Genomic DNA, 25,817 nt, shown 5'->3' with positions numbered 1-25,817 from the left:
TCAAATACATCAGATATTACTGGTAATAATGAGATAGATCTATAGGCTTTTATTTCATTTGGTGATTTTCCAGGTTTTGAATGAACACAAATATCGAACATATTTTGATAACCATATTTTGTATTAGTTTTTACTGGCTTTCTTTCTAACGATATTAAGACATCTCGCATGATGCAGCTTTTGGACAACACTGTACTGGGGTGTAGATTCAAGAGGACTAAACCGTATCGTTTTGTGTGATTGGGTAGTAATGTACACTAAATAACGAAAACACTGAAAATTACTACTGACTTTTATTTGATGCAATTATTTTATATATATATTGTATTCAATAAAATCCTTCATAATTATGATGACGAATCTACTTTAAGTTCTTTACCATACCTTTGGTAATTAACTACACTGTTATCTTTGTAACCGATATGCCAACAAAAATAGTGAAAATTATACTCTCTTCCAGATTGGTGTGTGGAAGTCCTGGCAGAAAGAAGGACTGGATATCAAGGACATCGTCTGGCCTGGAAACAGTCATACCCCGCCACAGGGAGTACCAGAAAAGTTCCATTTGAAAATCACCTTCCTAGAGGAACCTCCTTATATCAAGTTGGCGCCTCCAGATCCCATAACCGGCAAGTGTTCCATGGATAGAGGCGTTTTGTGTCGAGTGGCCAGTGACGAAGCCATCACTGAGTAAGTACCAGAACCATATTATATTTTAAAGAACTATAAAATTGAGCCTATCAGAGCAATTTTGTCAAATATGTTTTGTATTTTATATTTTCTGAAACTCGTAACTCTACTAAAGGCCAAATGCAATCTAGTAACGCAAATTATTTATTCATCTTCGAATAACTAATAATAACAATAGAACAAGTCTGCTTTAAATGTTTTATATGCTTTTAAAAATTGTATTCGTTTAAAATTAATGTCTGTAATTTGCATTGTACCTCTTCGTGGGTTATCTTTATATTACTCAAATCCTATGTTTCTTAACAGTATTTGAAGTGATGACTTATATCTCCCAAAGAGCTACACATCCTTAAGTTTTCTGTGGATACTTTCCATATTAACAGATTTCTCCGCAATTGTATTAAATTATGTTTATGTTATAAAAAACTACTCAACGTATTTATACAATTCATAAATTGAATACAACTAAGGCCGAGGTATGTAGATACTTTCTTTTCGGTGAATCCACATTTGTTTTCCTTTTCTTTTTTTTTTGAGTGAATTTGGTCATAGTTTCCATACTAATACTCAGTGCCTCGGTAACACAATTAAAATATTACCAATAAAAACTCTAGCAGCTTAATATTTAATAGTATCAATACGTACTTTCCTAAAGTATTTTACTGGTAAGAACGGGCCCCCATTACCTGGTTCCTGTTCGATGTTGTTGATTAGATAGGTGATCAGTTATTAACCAGAGTAATCGCAGATATTAAGCTGCGATTTAAAATTTATCAAAAACAAGCAAAGCGCCGTAACAACATTTGCTGGTTTATAACCGAAGAATGTTGAGAAATATGACAACTGAACGACTTTTTTAGGCTGATTCGGTTATATGTTTGAACCTATCAGACAGCATTATATCTCTTTTTTATCGGAATAAAATGAGAAGAAAAATACGGTCCGATATTAAAACGAATTTACAAACTGAACTAGGTAATACATTATATATTTTGGTGACGTAAGTTTATTGCTACTTGAAACAAACTGTAGGTGGTTACAATTAATAACTAGTTGTAATATGTGTGCCATCTACATTTTAAACTAACAAAAAAAAACACAGCAACATATATAAGGGGAGCCTATATGTCATTTCAGTTAAAAAAGAAGCCTGACGATTTTGAAACCCAACCCAATGAAAATTCCGTTTACGCAAAGGGGGAAGTTTCCTTTTATACGTAATTACTTCATTACGGCGCCAGAAAAGAGGCTGCTGCAGCGGCATCAGCGATGCCTGAGGCACCGCGTCGACTGATCTACGTACGCTGGAAAAAGGGAGGAGCGGAAAGCCTTTAAAAATAATCGAATGATTAAAGGAACCGGAAATAACGGTGTGCCACGCGAGCATTTACCCGGAATTGTCCCCGCGCCCGTTTTTGTAGCTGCTGCCGTCAGTAGATTTAATTACGTCTCGACTGGCGCCTCCGCAAAATTATTTCCCAAAAACTCGCGAAACCACCTCTCCCGCAACCAAATCTAATTACCTATTTCGTCAGCTTTTTTTCTCTTATTTTTTCATTCCTCTTAGTTTTTAACAGGTCAATTGAAAAGTCCCCGGCCTACCATAGTAAAACACATTTTTTTTGGCAAAATTAGTTTTTTTATTCAACATAATTCCCTTCAACGGTGATACACTGATTATAGCTCTCAACCATCCAACTTTTCGATATCATTTTTTAGCACGATCTTTCTTTTGCTTCAAAATAGGCCTCAGTTTCTGCGATCACCTCTTCATTCGATAAAAATTTCTTCCCAGCGAGCATTCTTTTGAGATCTGAAAACAGGAAATAGTTTCTGGTGGCTAGATCTGGAGGAATACAATTGATGAGAAAGCAATTTGAAACCCAATACATGGATTTTTTCCATCGTTTTCACTGACTTGTGACACAGTGCATTGTCTTGGTGAGCAGCACTTCCTTTTTCTTCAAATGTGTCCGTTTTTTTGGCGATTTCGTCCTTCAAACTGTCCGGTAATGCTATGTAATAGTCGCTGTTGATGGTCCTTCCTTTTTCAAGGTAGTCAATGAAAATTATTCCATACGCATCCCAAAATACAGACGCCATAACCTTGCCAGCCGACTGTTGAATTTTCCCACGCTTTGGAGCGGGTTCATCATGTGCAGTCCACTCGGATGACTATCTATTGCACTTGGGAGTGAAATGATGGAGCCATGTTTTATCCATAATCACATATCGATGCAAAAACTTGGGTTTATTACGCTTGATCATCTTCAAACACTGCTCCGAATCATCAACTCGTCGTTGTTTTTCGTCAAAAGTGAACTCACGCGGCACCCGCTTTAAATATAATGTAAACGTTCAGTTGATATCGTATATCATGTCTGCCATTTCATTCAATTTCAATTTACGGTCATTCAAAATCATTTTGTGGATTTTTAAAATATTTTCGTCGGTAACAACATCTTTTGGGCGTCCACTACGTTCACCGTCTTTGGTGCTCATTTCACCATGTCGAAACTTAGCATACCAATCCATGATGGTTGATTTTCCTGGAGCAGTATCCGGAAACTCGGCATCAAGCCAAATTTTTGCTTCAACTGTATTTTTTCCCATCAAAAAGCAACATTTTATCTACACGCGAAATTCTTTTTATACATTTTTTTTTCACAATTTATATATTTTGGTGATTTTTTATTACAGTCATCTACCCTATTATAAACGATAGTGATCTCCATTTACAAAAATCCTAATCGTCATTTTTTTTGACTTTTTAGAACCCTCTTTGTCTTCAGTGTCAAAATCGCCACTATTAAAACGTCGAAACCAGCTATCATATATTTATATCAATAGAGCATCGTTTCCATAAATTTCACACCGCAGTCGAAATGCGATTTGCTCGATACTAATTTAAACATTTTCAGCGCCCTGAAAAAATGTATGTTAACACTTCGACAAAATAACTCATACCGAAAACTGAAACTTGTCAGTGAAGCTTCAACATGAAGTTGATAACAAATATACCCGATGCGATTTAATACGCAGTGAAGCCATCTGTTCTAAACCCTTTAAAATTAATTTACACTCCGATATTAAAAAACTTTTTGTCAGGCGTATGCCAAATTCGGATTTTGCGGTGTGGCTTTTATTTTTCTTTTCTTTTTTTTGGATTTCGTCGTCGCGATTTTTCCCTCCCATCGCATAACGCATGTAAATTTGGCGCCTATGTACGGGTGAGAAAATTCCTTTTCCCTTTCTGACAGCTCTCCTATTTATTTTAACGCGAAAAAAGAGATGATTTTTCTCTTTATGTTGGTGTTTCTGGCTGGAGCCGCTCTCGTTACTTATGCATCAGCTCGGAACTTTTTTTATCGGAAAACGCTCTAGAGTCAGTTTTCCCGGCTTGATGTGCTTCTATTTTGTCTGACATTGAATATAAATTGATGTTATTGTTTTCTAAAACATCTAACAGATAGAGTTTGTCAGTATTAGTAACTCCATGAACATAATAACGACTTACAACAGCTTTGTAACTGTTTTGCTTAATGAGTAACCTAAATAAATTAGTTTTTATTCAAATTTCTATGGTATAGACGGTATGGAATAGTTCCTCAAGTTTTAGTTTCCCCAGCGAATCAACGCAATTTTCCTTTGTTGACCTTAAATCTCAAGCACCTTCCCAAATTCTAGGTGACTATGTTGGTTCACAACAACTTCAGGTCTGTATCTAGAGGTCTTTGAGCACCTTGAATCCACCTTACCGTTTCAACTTGGTACTTTTGCCCGAACTCTAGGCGAGAGGATGACGCTCCTACTGTTTGCGATAGTTGTATGTTCCTGCTGTGGTCGTAAATTGATGTTTGCCATTGACCAGAAGGCAAAATTCCAACAATGATCACAATGATCACAACAAGGACAGTGATCTTCGTGGAAAAACGTCATTCAATAGTTGTTGAACGAGATGTGTGTGCTGTGGTGCTATCTTGCAGAAACCACCTGTCCTCTGGTTATTGCCCGTCCGTCTCAGGCATAAGAAAATTTCAAATCATGTCTCGGTACCGTTCAGCAGTAACAGTAACTGCAATACCTTGGTCATTTTCAAACAACCAATGATCTTTTCAGCATGAATACCATACTATACACTTGTTTTTAGTGAATCCAATGATGTTTCTTAAATTAATTAAAGATTCTGTGTTCTCTAAAATTGACTGTTCTGTTTATTGACGTGGTAACTAAGAAGAAAATCGGCTTCATCGCTTATTATCAATTTAGACGAAAAATCTTCAATTTCACCAAACAGCCTTAGGACTACATTACGCTACTCAACTCGTTGATCAGGATCTCTCGATAGCAATTTTTTGACTAATAGGATTTTGTACGAGAACATTTTCAAATCAGTTTTCAAAATTTGCCTTAAACTGCGTGCAAAAATGTGTAACTGGGAACCACGTCTCTTAATTGATGTTTTTGGAGACTCTGCAACGCTATCGCGCACCAGAGCCACATTTTCAGTGTTACTAGACGTGTGTTGACGTCCAGAACGAGATCTGTGTGCTGTCGTACCATACTGTCGAGAATTCGCATGTAAACGATAAATTGTGGTTTTGTGAGGCACTGGACGATTGGGATATGTTTGAATTATTTTCAGTAAATATTGTCACCATTTCTGCTCATTGTTTTGGCGTATATTTATTCATAATAAAATTTCGACATCTACACAACACAATGGTTAAAGCGAAACTGAGCTAAACGTCACATAACCAAGATGTCTCGCAATGAAAATGGTAGCGTGACTTTTGCACCACCTTAAAAATCCTCTCAGGCTAGTAGACAGTAGACACAATACACTCTTTACATTTATATGTTAGTTGACGTTGATTTTCTTCGTGGTTCATTTAAAGTAACGGTAATTTGAAGTGATGAACTAATAGTAATTGAAATACTTGATAAATAATGAACAGCCATCGATAGTTATCGAGTAAATAACTTTCTCGAAGCCATTCATCTTTCGGGGTAGTCCGGGGCCGATCCACCGTCGAAACTTTCAAAAGCAATTAGATCGTTAATATACGGCTTATTAACTTGATTTGCACCACATCATCGCCGTTATGGCAATTTCTCTCGGCCCGCGAGCCCATCGGAGTGAAAACCTGCGGAACGTCGTCTTGAAACTTGAGCGCCTCGGACACAGACAAATGGGGAAGTTCGCGTAATTAGTCGGGCCTTGTCGGCTAAGATATATAATGTCACGAACATGGGCAACCGTTTGTACACGTCGTCGTGCATATAGCTATAACATATGCGCAAGAAGTTTAACAACGGCACAAGATAAACGAACTGATATCCTGGCCCTTAACATACTTGGAAATTTTCAATATAACATGTCAGCAACTTTATCTCCATAACATAAAATGTATCTATTAGAAAATTGTTGAGGTACTATTTGTTTTTAAAACAACTGCAATTATTCATAGGGTAGACTCAGTTTCCAACGCAATGTTCCAACGGATAAAATATCCGTCAACTGGTTCAATTATGTTGGAGATGGAAATTTGGCTCTCACTATCTGCTCTAAAACTTCCCATAGCAGTTCACTTATGTTAAGGTTACTATCTCTAGCTGAGTTACTGTCCAGTTTCTAATAGACTATGTTGGTTTACAGCAACTTCAGTCTGCCTCTGGCGACTTTATACCTCGAACTACGATGTTCGTGCTGGAAATCCACGGACTAGGGGTGTATTTAAAAGTTTGAGTCTTGTTTCCTTGACCTTGCAGCTACAGTTGCGATAATTTTGCTCGAAATCTACTTAACTACACCAAAGAATGTTTCGAGTAACTGCGGAACCATTGTCAACCCAACGCCCCCCAGTTGTTTGTTAAAAAAGAATTGAGTCCCCATTTGCTTTTGAAAAGAATGCAGCTCATTGCGAAATAGATTCGTAGTTTCCAACGGAATGTTCTAGCGGAAGAAACATTCGACAATTAGTTCAATAATATAATGCCCTGAAACTCCCCATAACTGTTGGATTATGATGAGAGCTAGCAATTTTGCTGACCACGAAAGATGTTTGATGATATTCTGATACTCCTCAAACCACGACTGAACCTTTGTAGCTATGTATATGACTCTCAATGTCTTCTATCATTTCTTCGTTTGAGCCAGGAGATCTTTCTCTTTAGGGCATTATTTTTAGATCCGTAAATAGTCAGTAGTCACTGCATCTCAAATCTTGATTATAAGAAGGCTGAAAAGGCAATTTCGTAAAAGATATTTCTCGCTGATTGTTCCTAAAATTGTCAAAAATTATTTTACTAGAAACACTGTAACTTTTAAACCATTCCTGGAATATCATGAAATTTTGACACATTTTTTTGAAATACTGAAACTACTTAGTTAAGTTTTAGAACATATAGGAGGTGGGGTTTTATAAGTGCTAGGCCAGGAACTTGTTGAGTATTATGTGAGGGTCGATACAAATCACTATGTACATCAGAGAGACTAAGGAACAATTAAAATAGTGGGTTTCTGTCCAAGTCCAAGTTTTGCCTATTTGGATTTCATATTAACTTGAAGCAAAAACATCCAGATTCTGTGACGAATAAAGTGATGTTCCATTAAGTAAAGACAAGGGTATAGTCACCATGCCGAAAATCCATAAATTGTGCTACGAGCTGTTGTCCCATTGACCATTTTCTCTGGATTTAGCCCCCTGCAACTATTTCCTGTTTACAAACCTAAAAATAGAGCGGAGTGGTAAAAGATTTCAGTTAAATGAAAGCATAATCACCGTAATGGATGCTTATTTTGAGTGCCTTGATAAAACCTATTATTTGGAAGAAATAAATGACAAAATTATGCTTTGGCAAGATAAGTACTTGTAATTTATGTATTAAGTTATTTTGAACAGCACTTGTTATTGATATTTTTTCACATATATATATTTATTCATTCATGTAGAGGAATACTTCCATCTTTGTTCGATTTATGTCAATAATTTTGATAACCTCCTTAACATACTTCCGTATTCCCATAACCAGTAGATATTTCTCTTTAAAAATTAACCGTTCTTGCATAAAATAATGCTAAAACAAATGAATATTTAAAATGAAAATTCTCCCAATAATTGTAGCTGGACCATACCTCATTGTTAACTACGCGAGATAAAATATTTAACACTCGTTCTGTACCAAACCGTCCAATTCTCACAAAACCTATCGCTATCCTATAAATGACTGACGATGCTTTTTTCTCTTTTTTCCACTAGCCAAATAGGATTTGGTTCGATTGCCGGCCGAGTTCTCCTGTAACCGGTTGGCGATCTAATTAAATCCAGTCTCTGGGAAAATCGACAATGCCCCGTGATTCGCAATAAACCGACTGGGAGTAATAGTTGTTCGGGATATTCAAAGAACAGGCAACGTTCATTATTATTAGACATAATTTCGATTTCGAATTAAATGGGACTATTTACAACGATAGGGTTTTCGATTGTTTTAGATAACCGAGTGCTTTAGTTGTATAGACTTCGTTCTGATGAACTGTTTTAATGCTGTTAATTAAAATTAAATTGTTATTCTGTTGATAATTAAATTAGTACTTCAGTAATGGTCATAGTCGAGATATTTCTACATGAATAATGTGCTCTCATTCATAGTGTGTCTAGACGAAGGACTGCTTTGTTTATTTTGAACGGAACTTTATTTATTTTTTTCAAATTTATTTATTAAAAGTAATCTACAACTAACCATTAATTTTTCTCTGTCTTAACATAGTACCAAAGAAGTACAATTAAGATATTTCCACGTAAACATTTAGTGTTCATTTTTGATTCATGACCACCATCATTTTTCGTCACCAGTAACAATACGATAAAACATTCCTTCCCTATTTTGCAGTGTTTTCAATGTATCTTCGTTTCATTCTCCTGTTCTTCAAACGATTGGAAATAGTTTCTTATATTACTCCTAATAATTCTGCATATTCTTCTTGCGTTTTACACGGATCATCATCGAATAATGTCTTCAAATTCTCGTATTCAAATTATTTTGGCTACCCAGTAGGTTCTTTGTCTTCAGTATCAAAATTACTGCTCTTAAAACGTCGAAACTAGTGTTCACATGTTGAAATCAATGGATCATGGCTGCTATCAACGTGACACAGCATTCGATGACTTTCAGCTCTCTTTTTATTCAAATTCGAACATTTTTAACTTACTCAAAAATGTTTTCCACACTTCGACGTAGTTATACATACTCAAAAGTGATGCCTGGCACTGAGTTTTCAACATGAAGTAGATTACAAATGTACCCGACACGATTTAATACACAGTAACACCATCTGTTGTAAATCCTTTAAATAATGTTTAAAAATTGTTAAAATGTTAAGTTTATAAAATACTCAATTGGCCAGCAATGAGACAGTATTTCTTCAATTTATATTTGTCCCATTGGGAATCCAATTAAATAAAACCTAGTATGTTTTATGTACATGTAGAAGAGTGTAGAGATTCGTTGAATTAAAGTAGAAAAACAGGAGACTGGTCGGTAAAATGGTATTGAATTAAATGAGGCTAAAAAAGACCCGTTTTCTTTGAAATTCTATTTCGACCAATAATTTTTAATTGTCACTCTGTCTCCTTTTTAATAATCCTTGTATTATCAGACTAATATTGCTTTGAAATGCTGTTTCACATAATTGTGTAAAAATACATAAAAAGGCACAGTAGAAAATATTCTAAAATGATAGAAATATCAGAGAGATTAGAAAGAGACACAATGAGAAACTGAGTCAACTCTAAAAAGAACATCTACAGGAAATAAAAGAAGTCCAAACAAGATTTAGATTGAAAAGAGTGAATAAAATATTAAACAAAAAGGAGAATATCAGGACTCAAGCGAAGATCAATAGAGTTTTAAGGGTCTCAACTATATAAATAATCTAATAACGTCAGCTATACTCGTACATTAACTCTGAAGTAATATTACGGTAATTACTTAACAAGAACTTTAGTTACGAACATAATTTACATTGACAGTGTATAAGAGAGACCCGTGCAGTGTGTTCCATTAAAAGTTTACTAACTTTTACTATTTACCCGTCAGGCTAAGGAAATCAGACCTACGATTGCGAATTTTCTCTTATTATAACTATTTAACTATATAACTTTTCCAATTTCGAAAACTCGGCCTTTTTACGCCCTAATATTTACAGATGATTGGCTGAAATGTATAAAACTGTTACAAAAATAGGGTATTTTTTGTCGATAGTTAATATTCGATATCAAATATTGAAATATTTTGAATTTGTCTTATTAAAAACTAGCTGACATGACAGACGTTGTCATCTCAATTTAAACTGGAATAAATAATGTTCAAAAATTATATTTAAAAGATCTAGTCTTCATTGTAATGCTTTTTGTTGCTCTTGCTTCATCAGAAAAACCTAAAATCAATTAAAAGTCAATTAAACAGTCCCCGGACTACCATAGTAAAACACTTTTTTTTGGTAAAATTAGTTTTGTTTATCCAACATAATTCCCTTCAAGCGTTATACACTGATTATAGCGACCCTCCAACTTTTAAATACCATTTTTGTAGTACGATTTGTCCTTTACTTCAAATTAGGCCTCAGTTACGGCGATCACCTCTTCATTCGACGAAAATTTCTTCCCAGCGAGCATTCTTTTGAGATCTGGAAATAGGAAATTGTCACTGGGGGTCTTATCTGGAGAATACGGTGGATTAGGAAACAATTCAAAGCCCAATTCATGGATTGTTGCCATCGTTTTCACTGGCTTGTGACGCGGTGCATAGTCTTGGTGAAGCAGCACTTTCTTTTTCTTCAAATCCGGTCGTTTTCGGCGATTTCGTCCTTCAAACGGTTCAATAGCACTGTTGATTGGTCCTTCCGTTTTCAAGGTATTCAATGAAAATTATTTAATGCGCATCCCAAAATACAAACGCCATAACCTTGCCAGCCGTCTCTTGCAATTTCCCACGATTTGGTGCGGGTTCATCGTGTGCAGTCCACTCGGATGACTGTCGATTGGACTTCGGAGTAAAATGATAGAGCCATGGTTTATCCATTGTCATATATCGATGCAAAAACTCGGATTTATTACGCTTGGTCATCTTCAAACACTGCTCCGAATCATCAACTCGTCGTTGTTTTTGGTCAAAATTCAGCTCGCGCGGCACCCACTTTGCACAGAGCTTTTTCATACTCAAATATTCGTGAATTGGATAATGTACACATTCAGTTGATATCTTTAGAGTGTCTGCTATTTCATTCAATTTCAATTTATGGTCATTTAAAATCATTTTGTGGATTTTTTAAATGTTTTCGTCGGTAACAACCTCTTTTGGGCGTCCACTGCATTCAGCGTCTTCGGTGCTCATTTCACCACGTCTATACTTAGCATACCAATCCTTGATGGTTGATTTTCCTGGAGCAGTAACCAGAAACTCGGCATCAAGCCAAGTTTTTGTTTCAACTGTATTTTTTCCCTTCAAATATCATTATTTTATCAACACGCGAAATTTCTTTTTATCTTTTTTTTTTCACAATAACAAAAGTTGCTTGACTCAAAATGCTAATGCTAATGATCCAACAGCTCTCATATTTATACATGCATGAGAGCTGTTGGATCATTAGTTGGTGAATTATAGCATTTTGAGTGAAGCAACTTTTGTTATTGTGAAAAAAAAGATAAAAAGGAATTTCGCGTGTTGATAAAATAATGATATTTGAAGGGTGATATATATATATATATATATATATATATATATATATATATATATCAAGTGTTAGTATGTACAAGTATGAAGGATAGAAAACTAATTCAAACTTCAGCATGTCATAACAATATTGTAACACGATGTTAGTTGATGACTGTTTTAGCGAAAAAAAAATCTTACTTGTCATATTATATCGATGTAAAGCTCAAACTTCTATATATAATATGATAGAACCTGAATATTATTCAAACATCTCTAATTTTCGTGTATTTGCCATATTTTTTTACATCAAAACATTTTGAACCTGAAATGGAAAAAAATGTATTGAGATCTGGAGCAGAGCAACGTGAAGCTCATTGAAACTCAAAGCATATGGTGGAATCAATGACGCCACGATATTATATCATTTTTTTCCTGGAGGAAAACTGAGCGTATTTTATATCCTCTTTTTTTCTGTAAAAAAACAATGAAAAATCGTTCTTATCCTGGTATGAAAGGCACATTCACGCTATTTTTTGACGCGAAAAGGCGCTTGATAAAATCCAATTTAACCCCCAACAGGCCAGACCAACCCCTTTTGCTTTACATGACTTTAACAGATTAAATTTTGATCCCAAAAATATATATATAAGGTAAAAAGAACAAAATTTATGTTGTTTTTTTACTGTTATTTAAAGTATTTTTTTGAAAAATTAACAGTGAAAATTAATTCAAATTTTGTAAAATTTTACATTTACTGTTACTGTTGATATCAAGATAAAAATTCATTACAAATAATTTATTTCTAAATATTGTTACATGACCTATATTCATATTATGATAATGGATAAAAACACTTCATTACGTCTAATTTGTATACATGTTCTAGTAAGACTCATCACAACTGGCTTTTTTATGTTCACCTTTATTTACCTTTTTTCAAATTCTCAAATATTTGTTAAAGTCTTCATTGATTTAAGTATGTTCACGGTATCAATTTTTCATCTTTTTGTTCTTACTCTGTCCAACATATCATCTTCTTCTTCTTTTAGGATAAAAACACATTTTGTATTACCTAATCGAATATAGTACAATAACTGCCGTTTCTTTTCATGTTTCATTAATATTGTCTTTATTTATTTAGTCTCTTCTTTCACTCTCCATTGTCCACTGCCACTGTATTTGAGAAAAAAAGAAGATTTGAGTATGCTTATCCAACGCAGTGTGATTTTTGATATGACTTCTTCTCTATTTATACTACATCAGCACTACACATCATTCAATATATGTTAGTGAAGCTGAAATTCAAAGATATTTCTATCTGATGATAGATTAACATTCATATTTTAATTAAAAAGAAGTGTATCACATTTTCTTACACCAATATAATCATAAATTTTAATTCAAGATAAAAATCGTTTCTTACTTTAATAATTTAGTTCTTAAAATCATATAATTGAGGATCAACAAAACCATTAATAAGTTTCAATCAATTTTCAAGAACAGATTTTTAAAATATATATTTTCTCGTAATTTTCTCTGTATCTGGATACTATATCAGTACATCACTGCAATCACTATTACAATTACCAAATCACCCAAAGTCAAAATTTGTACGAAGTAATCGCTCAAAAATGTTCCTATTCTTATTTTCGCCAAATTGATTTCAGTATATTTACACGTTAACACACAAAAAACATTTAACCAAAATTCGCTACGCTTCTTACAGATATCTCCCGAATAAAATTAGCCTCTGAACGAACGAGAGCCGAACAAGAAAAAGTTAAACGTTCTCAAATCGAACATTGTTTGCTAAATTGGGTGGGAAGAGAACGGGGAACGGGAACCGGAGACATCCCGGGCAATATTCGACGGTACCCCCGGGAGCAGCCTCATTATTTCAGTTATTAAACGTATTGTACTTCGCCGGCTCCTTAATTAAAGAATATTTCGATTTTTCCTATTTGACTGCGGACCGAGCCAAAAGGACCGAATCATTTAATTACCGTGGAGAAATCCTTTCATTTGTTTCGACTTATTAAGATCCTTGTTTGAAATACGACAAAGAATCGCCGTTAGTTAATATTAAACGTTAGGATCGTTTTCTGCGTTAATTTTATGAGATTCGACTTCAAAACAGTTTTATTAGTTCGTTGATTAACTGTACCCGCAATGCGAACGGTCTTAATGAAGCATAAATCCGAATATTAATTACTGTGAAAGTTTTCTAATGGGACCGCTTGAGCTATGAGGTAGATCAAGGATTTCAATAATTAATTTTAGATTTGAGAGGGCTATTAATGATTATTCTGATTAATGGAGGGTCTGGATATAAATCCTGTGAAGTTTTTGTACCAGAGGGATTAGTTGGAGGTTTCATTCAGTTATCTCAAAGAACACGAAAAAAACTTATAATATAGGGGTGGGGACTTTTCCTAGTTCATGGCTTTGAAGTCTACAGTAATTAGTATTCAATAAAGTCATACTATCTGTCGTTTGAAAAACAATAGCACATAGAACATTCCAGTCTACTCAATCAAGACCTATTAGGTTTTAAAAATTAAAATGTACGTTATATTCATCATATTTTGCTCTTTTACTTTCGTTTTTTTTTTAATTTAATTAACACATTGTTACTAATCGTTGCCGACTCACCTACAACTCGTCTTTACAATGACTTAAATCTAGGTATTTATTCATACTAGGACTCATCTACTCTGTCTTAGTCTATGGTGTAATAATGTGTATGTATTAACACTGCTGATTTTTAATTAAATACACTTCACTACACAACACTACACAAGATCAAATAACACTAAGAGACTTGTTATTGGTGACAATAGCGAACAAGCAACAATAAAACTCCATCACGATTACCCGATACATTCACTACAAGTACCTTGGGATGAATCTAAATATAACATTTCTTTAGTAGGAGCATATCAAAAAGAAAGAAATAATCTGGAATTAAATTACAAAAAAATGTATTGGTTATTTGGAATAAAATATATAAAATTATCTATAAATAATAAGTTGCTACTCTACGAGCAAATATTAAAGCCTATATGGACCTATTAAATTAACTTATCCTGATATTCTATGGGAAGTAATATCAACATAATACAAGTATTTTTTAGCCCGATTGGGGACGCAGTGCTTAAGGTGACAGTGCGGCCCTCCTATTGTTGCAATAATGGCGAATTCGAGTCATGCTGGGATATAGATGTACTTTGTGTTTGTGATTCTAAACTTAAATTACAAACACAGAAATGGAAATTTCGGCAAGGAATAACCATCCCAGTGACTCCAGTAACCGTGGTGGGTAAGACCGGATGTTTTCTGGGATGGTGTCTAAGTTGGTCTCCACTGGCCAATCGGTAGTCTTAATGCCTAGGACCGTGGTTCGGAGTAGAGGTATTCGCCACCCAAAAAAAAAATGTCGAAAACGATATATCGATATTCTTTTAAATTACCGATATATCCTAATATCGGAGAAAAAAATATCGATATTTTTAAGAAAAAATAAAAATAGTGAAATATTAGCCTAAACATATATATTTTTTCTAAATCTCTTAGAAACTAATGATGTTTTTTATAGACATTTAAAATTAAATACCAATTTTAAAGGTTTATTAAAAATTATGTTTAATTTATTCTACAAAAATAATGAAAAATATCGACTAAAATATCAATATATCGATATAGCGGCTAAAAAAATATCGACATTTTTTCTGGATCCCTAGTTCGAAGTCCACGTTAAACAGTAGGTCCAGTCCAGACAAACTCTCGTTGGTATAAAGGACACTTTAAAATATATCAAATTAAAACTATTTCGAAATACTATTCCGAGAAATATTGTGGATGCACCCAGATACTACAGAAACTATTACTTCCACCGAGACATTCGGATTTTAATTATCATGGAGAAAATTAAGAGATTCGCAACAGGACATGAGGAAAGACTCCACCTCCACGAAGTTCTGCAACTCTTGGATAACTAGGATCTAGAGTACCAAACATTTAAAAATGTTTGTATTAATACAAAAATAATTACAAATTGTGCGAATGAACGGTTTCATTTTAACGGGCATCTAATTCTTTCTTGTTGGTTGGACTACTATTATGGTAAATTCTACCACCTCCAAGATATCTATAGTGAAAAACATTTTTCATCAAGCAAAAAAGAAATAACTACTGTAGAAGTTGAGGGTACTGGGAAATAAAGTCAATTTTACAAGATAATTTACGTTTTATTTCATCAAGAGTAATTATAATAAAAATAATAATTTATTTAAAACTTTTAAGATGATAAAATTTGATAACGTGTTTCCGTAATGTTTGAACAATAAATTTTAATTGAATCTCCAACAGGTATTTTTCTTTGAAGCAAGGAACTACTTAATTAAATTGATATGACGCTCGCAGCATCCTGTAAGCTTCAGATATAGGAGCTTAATCCCGCTAGTTAACTAAGCTCTAATTAGATTTCTCGAGCTGTGTACCAGTCCAAGTAATTTATTTTCGTTAAAAGTGCGAATAAATTCAATTAGGGGGGAAAATATTGTCGGACAACATTCCCGGTTCATAAAATGGATATTTTACGAAAGGTTCTTGTCTAATTTTCGAGTAAATTCGCGGGTTGTGGACGGGCAGGGTCCATCCTGTTGTCTTTCCGACTGTCCATACTGCGGCTGGTCTTCCAATCTGCGTCGGGTTGTTTCGGGCTAAGGTCGAGGCATCAGGTGTCGAGAAAACGAGCTACGGTCTCCGATTTAAGACCTTCGTTATGGCGATTTCCTCCCGGTCGATCCGCCATCACTTCTCTTTGAGTACGGAGGATTTTTCAACGTCAGCTTTTTTGTGAATTGGTTCGTTTATTTCGCAAACTTATCACAGATATAGAATATATTTACGATGGAATTGATCGATATAGCTAATATAAGTTATTTATAACAGGTTGGTAAAAATAATTTCGGATTTTCAATCGTTTCTTCGGATTATTTTAAAATCTACTATCTATTATTAGTAATCTAATGAAAAAAATGTTCTAAATTGAACGAAGAAGTACCTAAACAATGTAGTCCGCAGTTACCAATTTAGATTCTGAGATGATCATGGAACAATCGAACAAATATTTCGCACAGTAGAGGCCATCACTTGATCATTTTCAGTGTAATGAATTACGTAAAGTTTACTCGAATGTCCCACAAAGCAGCGTATTGAGACCGGTGTTGTATCTAATTTACACTACGGACCTTCCAACTAGTGGGGACACAATGACTTCAAACTACAGTGATGTTACTGCCGTTGTCTCATTGAGTTCTATCCAAAAAAACTGATTCATTATAGCAAACCAAACCAAGTCCACTCATGCTATTTATTTTACTGAGAATATAAACCTGTCCGTCGCTAATATCACGTCACCAAAACATTATGCGTGCAAAATAATTGACCCTTTATTTAGATCGTAAATTAACTTGACAGATGAACATCTGGACCAAGCATAAACAACTCTCTAACAAACTCCGAAATGTGAATTGATTAACAGGTGGTCATTTCCACTTACCAATAAGAGCAAAGTTATGTTATACAAAGCCATCATTAAGCCAATATGGACAAACGACATTCAACTATGGAGCACAGTAAGCAATAGCAATATGAAAATATTTGAAAGACTCCAGAGCAAAACTTTGTGGAAAAATCTCAATATTCCTCAAATTGCTTAAATTCACGTAAAGGGATGAGAGGTGCGTCCACAAAATGAAGTTCTCTCATAAAGAAAATACAACAAACAAACAATTTAGTGATTTGATACTGTAGCACGTTTGAAAGGTAACACTTCATAAAACATTCCGGATATAAAGATGGCCTCAGTCGTTTAGTCACTCAAGAGTTATTGCGCTTTGAGATTGATGATGAGGCCTTAAGTGAAAACCAGTTTCAGTGCAATTGAAATTTCTTTGTAAGCTACGGGCTGCATTGAATAATCTACTGCCTGTTATATGATTGATCAACGTTCTTCTCGCCTACGATCTCTTATGATGATTTTATTTAGTTTAAGATTTTGAATTATTTGAGTCTGCTTAATCAGGTTATTCTTTACCCACTGTGTTCAAACCTAGACTTCTTGTTCAGTATTTAGATTTATTATATTAGTAGGTGACACTAAAGCATTTTTTTAGTACCAAGTATTTAATTTAAAATGAGTTAGAAATATTAAACAAGGTTGTATAAGGAATGGAAAATTGTTTACAAAATTAAGAGTGTATGGATGCATTAGAATGTCTATAGTTCAACGACTATAGTATCATTCAACACACATCATTTTTTTAATGTACCATATTTTACTATATATTTTGTACTAAATTTGTCCTTTTATTATATATTATGTAATATATCCATCATTCCAGTTGTATTGATATTCCATTAGGTATACTTAGGAAAGTACTATCACAAATTTGACAATATACCAAGTTCCACATGTTTATTTATTCTTAAACCCAATAAATAATAATTAAGTATAGAATAGTCTGTTATTTGTTCAACATATTATTGCTGGACATTACTAGAACATTACCTCCTTCTTAATAGCTTGACACCAGCTTGAGGGAACTTAAAAAGGTTTATTTAGAAACTGTGGTTGATACTCTTGGAATCACTTCTATAATTAAAATATAAACGATTATAAAAAGAGTAATGACAAAAATTCAAACAGAAAATAACGTAGGATAAATTTATTTTGTATTACTTTAAACATTTTTAGCTATTTTGACACCTTTACCATCCTGTACCTATTGGCCTATAGTTTAAAATTGTGTTCCGACATTTTTCTATGTGTCGCATTGAAATTAAAGTCCTTATATTCAAATCATTATAACTTGAACATTAATAGTGGGATATACATAAAATGTTGATACATATCGCCTGAAAATTAATAATATTTAAAAATAAAAAATTTCAGGTCTGTTGACTAATATATTATAAAAATCAAAAACCAAAATAAAGTTATACACTAATTGTTATTCCTTTTGTTCACAAATGTTTCTCATATGACTACGTAATTTTATATTGATTATTTTTGCACACAATTTATCTTATAATGATCGTAACTTCTTTCTAATTATTTCTATGGGAATTGTTATTCAATATGCTTACTGTTTTTGCCTCTGTATATATGAATTTTTATTACTTTTTTCCTGATTCTTGACTCTTAAGTTTGATGTACCTCATATGTCTATTTAATATTACAACGAATAGTTTTTGCTCATAATATGTCCTATAATGATAGTCACTTCTTTGTACTTATTTTTAACAATATGTCCTATAGCAATTGTTATTTTATATACTGAGTAAATTTGTGTCATGTCGTTTTAATTATGTATTAGTAATCTTTTGGTAGTACTATGGCGACTATTGTAAAATTGATAATATACCCAGTTCCATATGTTTCTTTTATGTTAAACTCGATAATTAATAATTAAGTACAGAACACTCATTTCTTCACCGTATGAGTGCTGGACATTACAGGGAACACTATCTTCATTTTAGTATAAAATAATCTAGGAAACAAGTTGGTGGAACGGAAGTACAACGGTATAAAAAAAATTCAAGCAGAAAATAACTAGGATAAATTTAATTTGTATTTAATGTACTTTAAAATTTTATAGCTATTTTGACACCTCTAACATGATGAACTTATTGGACCATAGTTTAAAATTCTGCATACATATTAGAACATAATGTTTAACGAGGATGATTTATATGCATTTAAATGTCATTTTGTATTAAAATTTACGATGGATAGCTTTAAAAGTCGTGTTTTAAAATGACAATAAACTGGTAAACGTCATCCAAAACTACGTCAACTTTATGGGCAATTTCGAGTTTATATGCATCTATTCATCTTTATTGCATCAGCTGATAGGTTTGACAATTTTCTTAATGGATTTTAGAGCAGCCATAGCTCGTCATTCGATAAGACGGTGGTATATTTTCGTTTTTTAGGTATTTTTTGTTTGTGGACTCGCCCGAATTCAATTTATCCATTCTCACGCAGCTTCGGAATTTTAAGTGGAACTTAATTATCTAGCGGGATTAAATCCCATATCTGAAGATTACGGGAAGATCTGAGCGCAATCTGAATTTAATTAAGTAGGTTCTTTAGTCAAAGAATAAGTCCTTTTAGTACTCTGCGCTATTAAATAAAATTTTATTTCAATTTTTTTTAGTTAAATCAAATTTAGAGCTTTATAAGATTTTACTGATGAATTTTACATGTTTAGGTAACAATAATTGAATACCTTTTGGTATCAGATATTGTTTCGTTGAAAAAAGGACTTGAAGAAAATATCTAGCATAATAATTGCTGTTTTCCATTTATAATTATTATATTGCAGATGTCTTTTATTAGTTTAAACTTTTTGTAGATGAAAAAAATAATGTAAAAAGAAAGATGTAAAAAAATATTACATTTTTTCCATGTATATAGTCATGAATATTTACGTTTTCCAATTGTCATTACCGTATAAATAGTCGCAGATTATGTATAATATCAGAGAGTATAGAGACTTGGGCCATTTTACGGTGAATCAAATGGTAGTACACAAATAAAAGTCGTGACAATTTTCTGACAGGATTTTCTGCTACTTTCAACATACCTGTTTTAATTTCCGTTCAAATTATGACAAGTTAATAAGACGATAACACATATTATGAGAATTTTCCATTGAATCTAATGGTTGTATACAAATTTTAATAGAACTTTTGTTTTTATGTTATACAATGGCAAGTGCATTTTCAAAAAATGAGTAGATTTCTGTTTATATCGCATATCTCAAAAACTATAAATTTTCACTAAGTTTGACATCACATCAATGTTCGTTTCTTTCACCCCTACATATATATATCTTGAGACATTTATCATGATCCGAGAGCTAACAAAATCTTGGCACTTTTTTCATACATAGAGTCGTGAAAATTCGCGATTTTCTGCCATTTTCAATATTTTATCTTTCATTTCCGTGTATATAGAGATAGGTTAATGAGAATTACATGGATTATAAAGAATCTTATGCTGAATCCAATGGCGGTATAATGATTTTTATGGAACCCATTGTTTTTAAGTTATACAATGAAAACTGCATTTTCAAAAAATGGATGGATTTCTGTTTATGTCAGATATCTCAAAAATTATAAATTATAACTAAGTTTAACCTCGATATTCGTTTCTTTCGCCTAAAAATAAATATATCTTGAGACTATTATCACGATCTGAGTGGCAAAAAATTTTGGCCCTTTTTCCATACATATAGTCGTGAAAATTCGCGATTTTCTGCCATTTTCAATATTTTAGCTTTCATTTCCGTGTATATAAAGATAGGTTAATGAGAATTACATGGATTATAAAGAATTTTATGCTGAATCTAATGGCGGTATAATGATTTTTATGGAACCGATTGTTTTTCAGTTATACAATGAAAACTGCATTTTCAAAAAATGGATGGATTTCTGTTTATGTCAGATATCTCAAAAATTATAAATTATAACTAAGTTTAACCTCGATATTCGTTTCTTTCGCCCCAAAATAAATATATCTTGAAACTTTTATCACGATCTGAGTGGTAAAAAATTTTGGCCCTTTTTCCATACATATAGTCATGAAAATTCGCGATTTTCTGCCATTTTCAATATTTTAGCTTTCATTTTCGTTTATATAAAGATAGATTAATGAGAATTACATGGATTATAAAGAATTTTATGCTGAATCTAATGGCGGTATAATGATTTTTATGGAACCGATTGTTTTTCAGTTATACAATGAAAACTGCATTTTCAAAAAATGGATGGATTTCTGTTTATGTCAGATATCTCAAAAATTATAAATTATAACTAAGTTTAACCTTGATATTCGTTTCTTTCGCCTAAAAATAAATATACCTTGAGACTATTATCACGATCTGAGTGGCAAAAAATTTTGGCCCTTTTTCCATACATATAGTCGTGAAAATTCGCGATTTTCTGCCATTTTCAATATTTTAGCTTTCATTTCCGTGTATATAAAGATAGGTTAATGAGAGTTACATGGATTATAAAGAATTTTATGCTGAATCTAATGGCGGTATAATGATTTTTATGGAACCGATTGTTTTTCAGTTATACAATGAAAACTGCATTTTCGAAAAATGGATGGATTTCTGTTTATGTCAGATATCTCAAAAATTATAAATTATAACTAAGTTTAACCTTGATATTCGTTTCTTTCGCCTAAAAATAAATATACCTTGAGACTATTATCACGATCTGAGTGGCAAAAAATTTTGGCCCTTTTTCCATACATATAGTCGTGAAAATTCGCGATTTTCTGCCATTTTCAATATTTTAGCTTTCATTTCCGTGTATATAAAGATACGTTAATGAGAATTACATGGATTATAAAGAATTTTATGCTGAATCTAATGGCGGTATAATGATTTTTATGGAACCGATTGTTTTTCAGTTATACAATGAAAACTGCATTTTCAAAAAATGGATGGATTTCTGTTTATGTCAAATATCTCAAAAATTATAAATTATAACTAAGTTTAACCTCGATATTCGTTTCTTTCGCCCCAAAATAAATATATCTTGAAACTTTTATCACGATCTGAGTGGTAAAAAATTTTGGCCCTTTTTCCATACATATAGTCATGAAAATTCGCGATTTTCTGCCATTTTCAATATTTTAGCTTTCATTTTCGTTTATATAAAGATAGATTAATGAGAATTACACGGATTATAAAGAATTTTATGCTGAATCTAATGGCGGTATAATGATTTTTATGGAACCGATTGTTTTTCAGTTATACAATGAAAACTGCATTTTCAAAAAATGGATGGATTTCTGTTTATGTCAGATATCTCAAAAATTATAAATTATAACTAAGTTTAACCTCTATATTCGTTTCTTTCGCCTAAAAATAAATATATCTTGAAACTTTTATCACGATCTGAGTGGCAAAAAATTTTGGCCCTTTTTCCATACATATAGTCATGAAAATTCGCGATTTTCTGCCATTTTCAATATTTTAGCTTTCATTTTCGTTTATATAAAGATAGATTAATGAGAATTACATGGATTATAAAGAATTTTATGCTGAATCTAATGGCGGTATAATGATTTTTATGGAACCGATTGTTTTTCAGTTATACAATGAAAACTGCATTTTCAAAAAATGGATGGATTTCTGTTTATGTCAGATATCTCAAAAATTATAAATTATAACTAAGTTTAACCTCTATATTCGTTTCTTTCGCCTAAAAATAAATATATCTTGAAACTTTTATCACGATCTGAGTGGCAAAAAATTTTGGCCCTTTTTCCATACATATAGTCATGAAAATTCGCGATTTTCTGCCATTTTCAATATTTTAGCTTTCATTTTCGTTTATATAAAGATAGATTAATGAGAATTACATGGATTATAAAGAATTTTATGCTGAATCTAATGGCGGTATAATGATTTTTATGGAACCGATTGTTTTTCAGTTATACAATGAAAACTGCATTTTCAAAAAATGGATGGATTTCTGTTTATGTCAAATATCTCAAAAATTATAAATTATAACTAAGTTTAACCTCGATATTCGTTTCTTTCGCCCCAAAATAAATATATCTTGAAACTTTTATCACGATCTGAGTGGTAAAAAATTTTGGCCCTTTTTCCATACATATAGTCATGAAAATTCGCGATTTTCTGCCATTTTCAATATTTTAGCTTTCATTTTCGTTTATATAAAGATAGATTAATGAGAATTACATGGATTATAAAGAATTTTATGCTGAATCTAATGGCGGTATAATGATTTTTATGGAACCGATTGTTTTTCAGTTATACAATGAAAACTGCATTTTCAGAAAATGGATGGATTTCTGTTTATGTCAGATATCTCAAAAATTATAAATTATAACTAAGTTTAACCTCGATATTCGTTTCTTTCGCCTAAAAATAAATATATCTTGAGACTATTATCACGATCTGAGTGGCAAAAAATTTTGGCCCTTTTTCCATACATATAGTCGTGAAAATTCGCGATTTTCTGCCATTTTCAATATTTTAGCTTTCATTTCCGTGTATATAAAGATAGGTTAATGAGAATTACATGGATTATAAAGAATTTTATGCTGAATCTAATGGCGGTATAATGATTTTTATGGAACCCATTGGTTTTAAGTTATACAATGAAAACTGCATTTTCAAAAAATCGATGGATTTCGGTTTATGTCAGATATTTCAAAAATTATAAATTATAACTAGGTTTAACCTCGATATTCGTTTCTTTCGCCCCAAAATAAATATATCTTGAAACTTTTATCACGATCTGAGTGGCAAAAAATTTTGGCCCTTTTTCCATACATATAGTCGTGAAAATTCGCGATTTTCTGCCATTTTCAATATTTTAGCTTTCATTTTCGTTTATATAAAGATAGGTTAATGAGAATTACATGGATTATAAAGAATTTTATGCTGAATCTAATGGCGGTATAATGATTTTTATGGAACCGATTGTTTTTCAGTTATACAATGAAAACTGCATTTTCAAAAAATCGATGGATTTCTGTTTATGTCAGATATCTCAAAAATTATAAATTATAACTAAGTTTAACCTCGATATTCGTTTCTTTCGCCCCAAAATAAATATATCTTGAAACTTTTATCACGATCTGAGTGGTAAAAAATTTTGGCCCTTTTTCCATACATATAGTCGTGAAAATTCGCGATTTTCTGCCATTTTCAATATTTTAGCTTTCATTTCCGTGTATATAAAGATAGGTTAATGAGAATTACATGGATTATAAAGAATTTTATGCTGAATCTAATGGCGGTATAATGATTTTTATGGAACCGATTGTTTTTCAGTTATACAATGAAAACTGCATTTTCAAAAAATCGATGGATTTCGGTTTATGTCAGATATCTCAAAAATTATAAATTATAACTAAGTTTAACCTCGATATTCGTTTCTTTCGCCTAAAAATAAATATATCTTGAAACTTTTATCACGATCTGAGTGGTAAAAAATTTTGGCCCTTTTTCCATACATATAGTCATGAAAATTCGCGATTTTCTGCCATTTTCAATATTTTAGCTTTCATTTTCGTTTATATAAAGATAGATTAATGAGAATTACATGGATTATAAGGAATTTTATGCTGAGTCTAATGGCGGTATAATGATTTTTATGGAACCGATTGTTTTTCAGTTATACAATGAAAACTGCATTTTCAAAAAATGGATGGATTTCTGTTTATGTCAGATATCTCAAAAATTATAAATTATAACTAAGTTTAACCTCTATATTCGTTTCTTTCGCCTAAAAATAAATATATCTTGAAACTTTTATCACGATCTGAGTGGCAAAAAATTTTGGCCCTTTTTCCATACATATAGTCGTGAAAATTCGCGATTTTCTGCCATTTTCAATATTTTAGCTTTCATTTCCGTGTATATAAAGATAGGTTATTGAGAATTACATGGATTATAAAGAATTTTATGCTGAATCTAATGGCGGTATAATGATTTTTATGGAACCGATTGTTTTTCAGTTATACAATGAAAACTGCATTTTCAAAAAATGGATGGATTTCTGTTTATGTCAGATATCTCAAAAATTATAAATTATAACTAAGTTTAACCTTGATATTCGTTTCTTTCGCCTAAAAATAAATATACCTTGAGACTATTATCACGATCTGAGTGGCAAAAAATTTTGGCCCTTTTTCCATACATATAGTCGTGAAAATTCGCGATTTTCTGCCATTTTCAATATTTTAGCTTTCATTTCCGTGTATATAAAGATAGGTTAATGAGAATTACATGGATTATAAAGAATTTTATGCTGAATCTAATGGCGGTATAATGATTTTTATGGAACCGATTATTTTTCAGTTATACAATGAAAACTGCATTTTCAAAAAATGGATGGATTTCTGTTTATGTCAGATATCTCAAAAATTATAAATTATAACTAAGTTTAACCTCGATATTCGTTTCTTTCGCCTAAAAATAAATATATCTTGAAACTTTTATCACGATCTGAGTGGCAAAAAATTTTGGCCCTTTTTCCATACATATAGTCGTGAAAATTCGCGATTTTCTGCCATTTTCAATATTTTAGCTTTCATTTCCGTGTATATAAAGATAGGTTAATGAGAATTACATGGATTATAAAGAATTTTATGCTGAATCTAATGGCGGTATAATGATTTTTATGGAACCGATTGTTTTTCAGTTATACAATGAAAACTGCATTTTCAAAAAATGGATGGATTTCTGTTTATGTCAGATATCTCAAAAATTATAAATTATAACTAAGTTTAACCTTGATATTCGTTTCTTTCGCCTAAAAATAAATATATTTTGAGACTATTATCACGA

At 32.3% G+C, this 25,817-nt stretch overlaps 1 protein-coding gene across 1 annotated transcript in view; it reads left to right on the top strand.

The window, feature by feature from the left end:
• Nmdar2 (glutamate ionotropic receptor NMDA type subunit 2) overlaps positions 1-25,817 on the top strand; it is a 261,917-nt gene that overhangs the window by 161,646 nt on the left and 74,454 nt on the right. The window contains exon 7 of the mRNA XM_076415791.1: positions 461-690. Coding sequence (XP_076271906.1) covers positions 461-690 — 230 coding nt within the window. The remainder of the gene's footprint in view (positions 1-460; positions 691-25,817) is intronic.

This window comes from Rhynchophorus ferrugineus, unplaced genomic scaffold (genome assembly GCF_030347505.1).
Source record: "Rhynchophorus ferrugineus isolate W39M unplaced genomic scaffold, kcgeb_rfMv2 rfM10, whole genome shotgun sequence".
Taxonomy (NCBI): domain Eukaryota; kingdom Metazoa; phylum Arthropoda; class Insecta; order Coleoptera; family Curculionidae; genus Rhynchophorus; species Rhynchophorus ferrugineus.
Note: the sequence above shows the minus strand (reverse complement) of the source record. Positions and strands in the feature narration are given on the sequence as shown.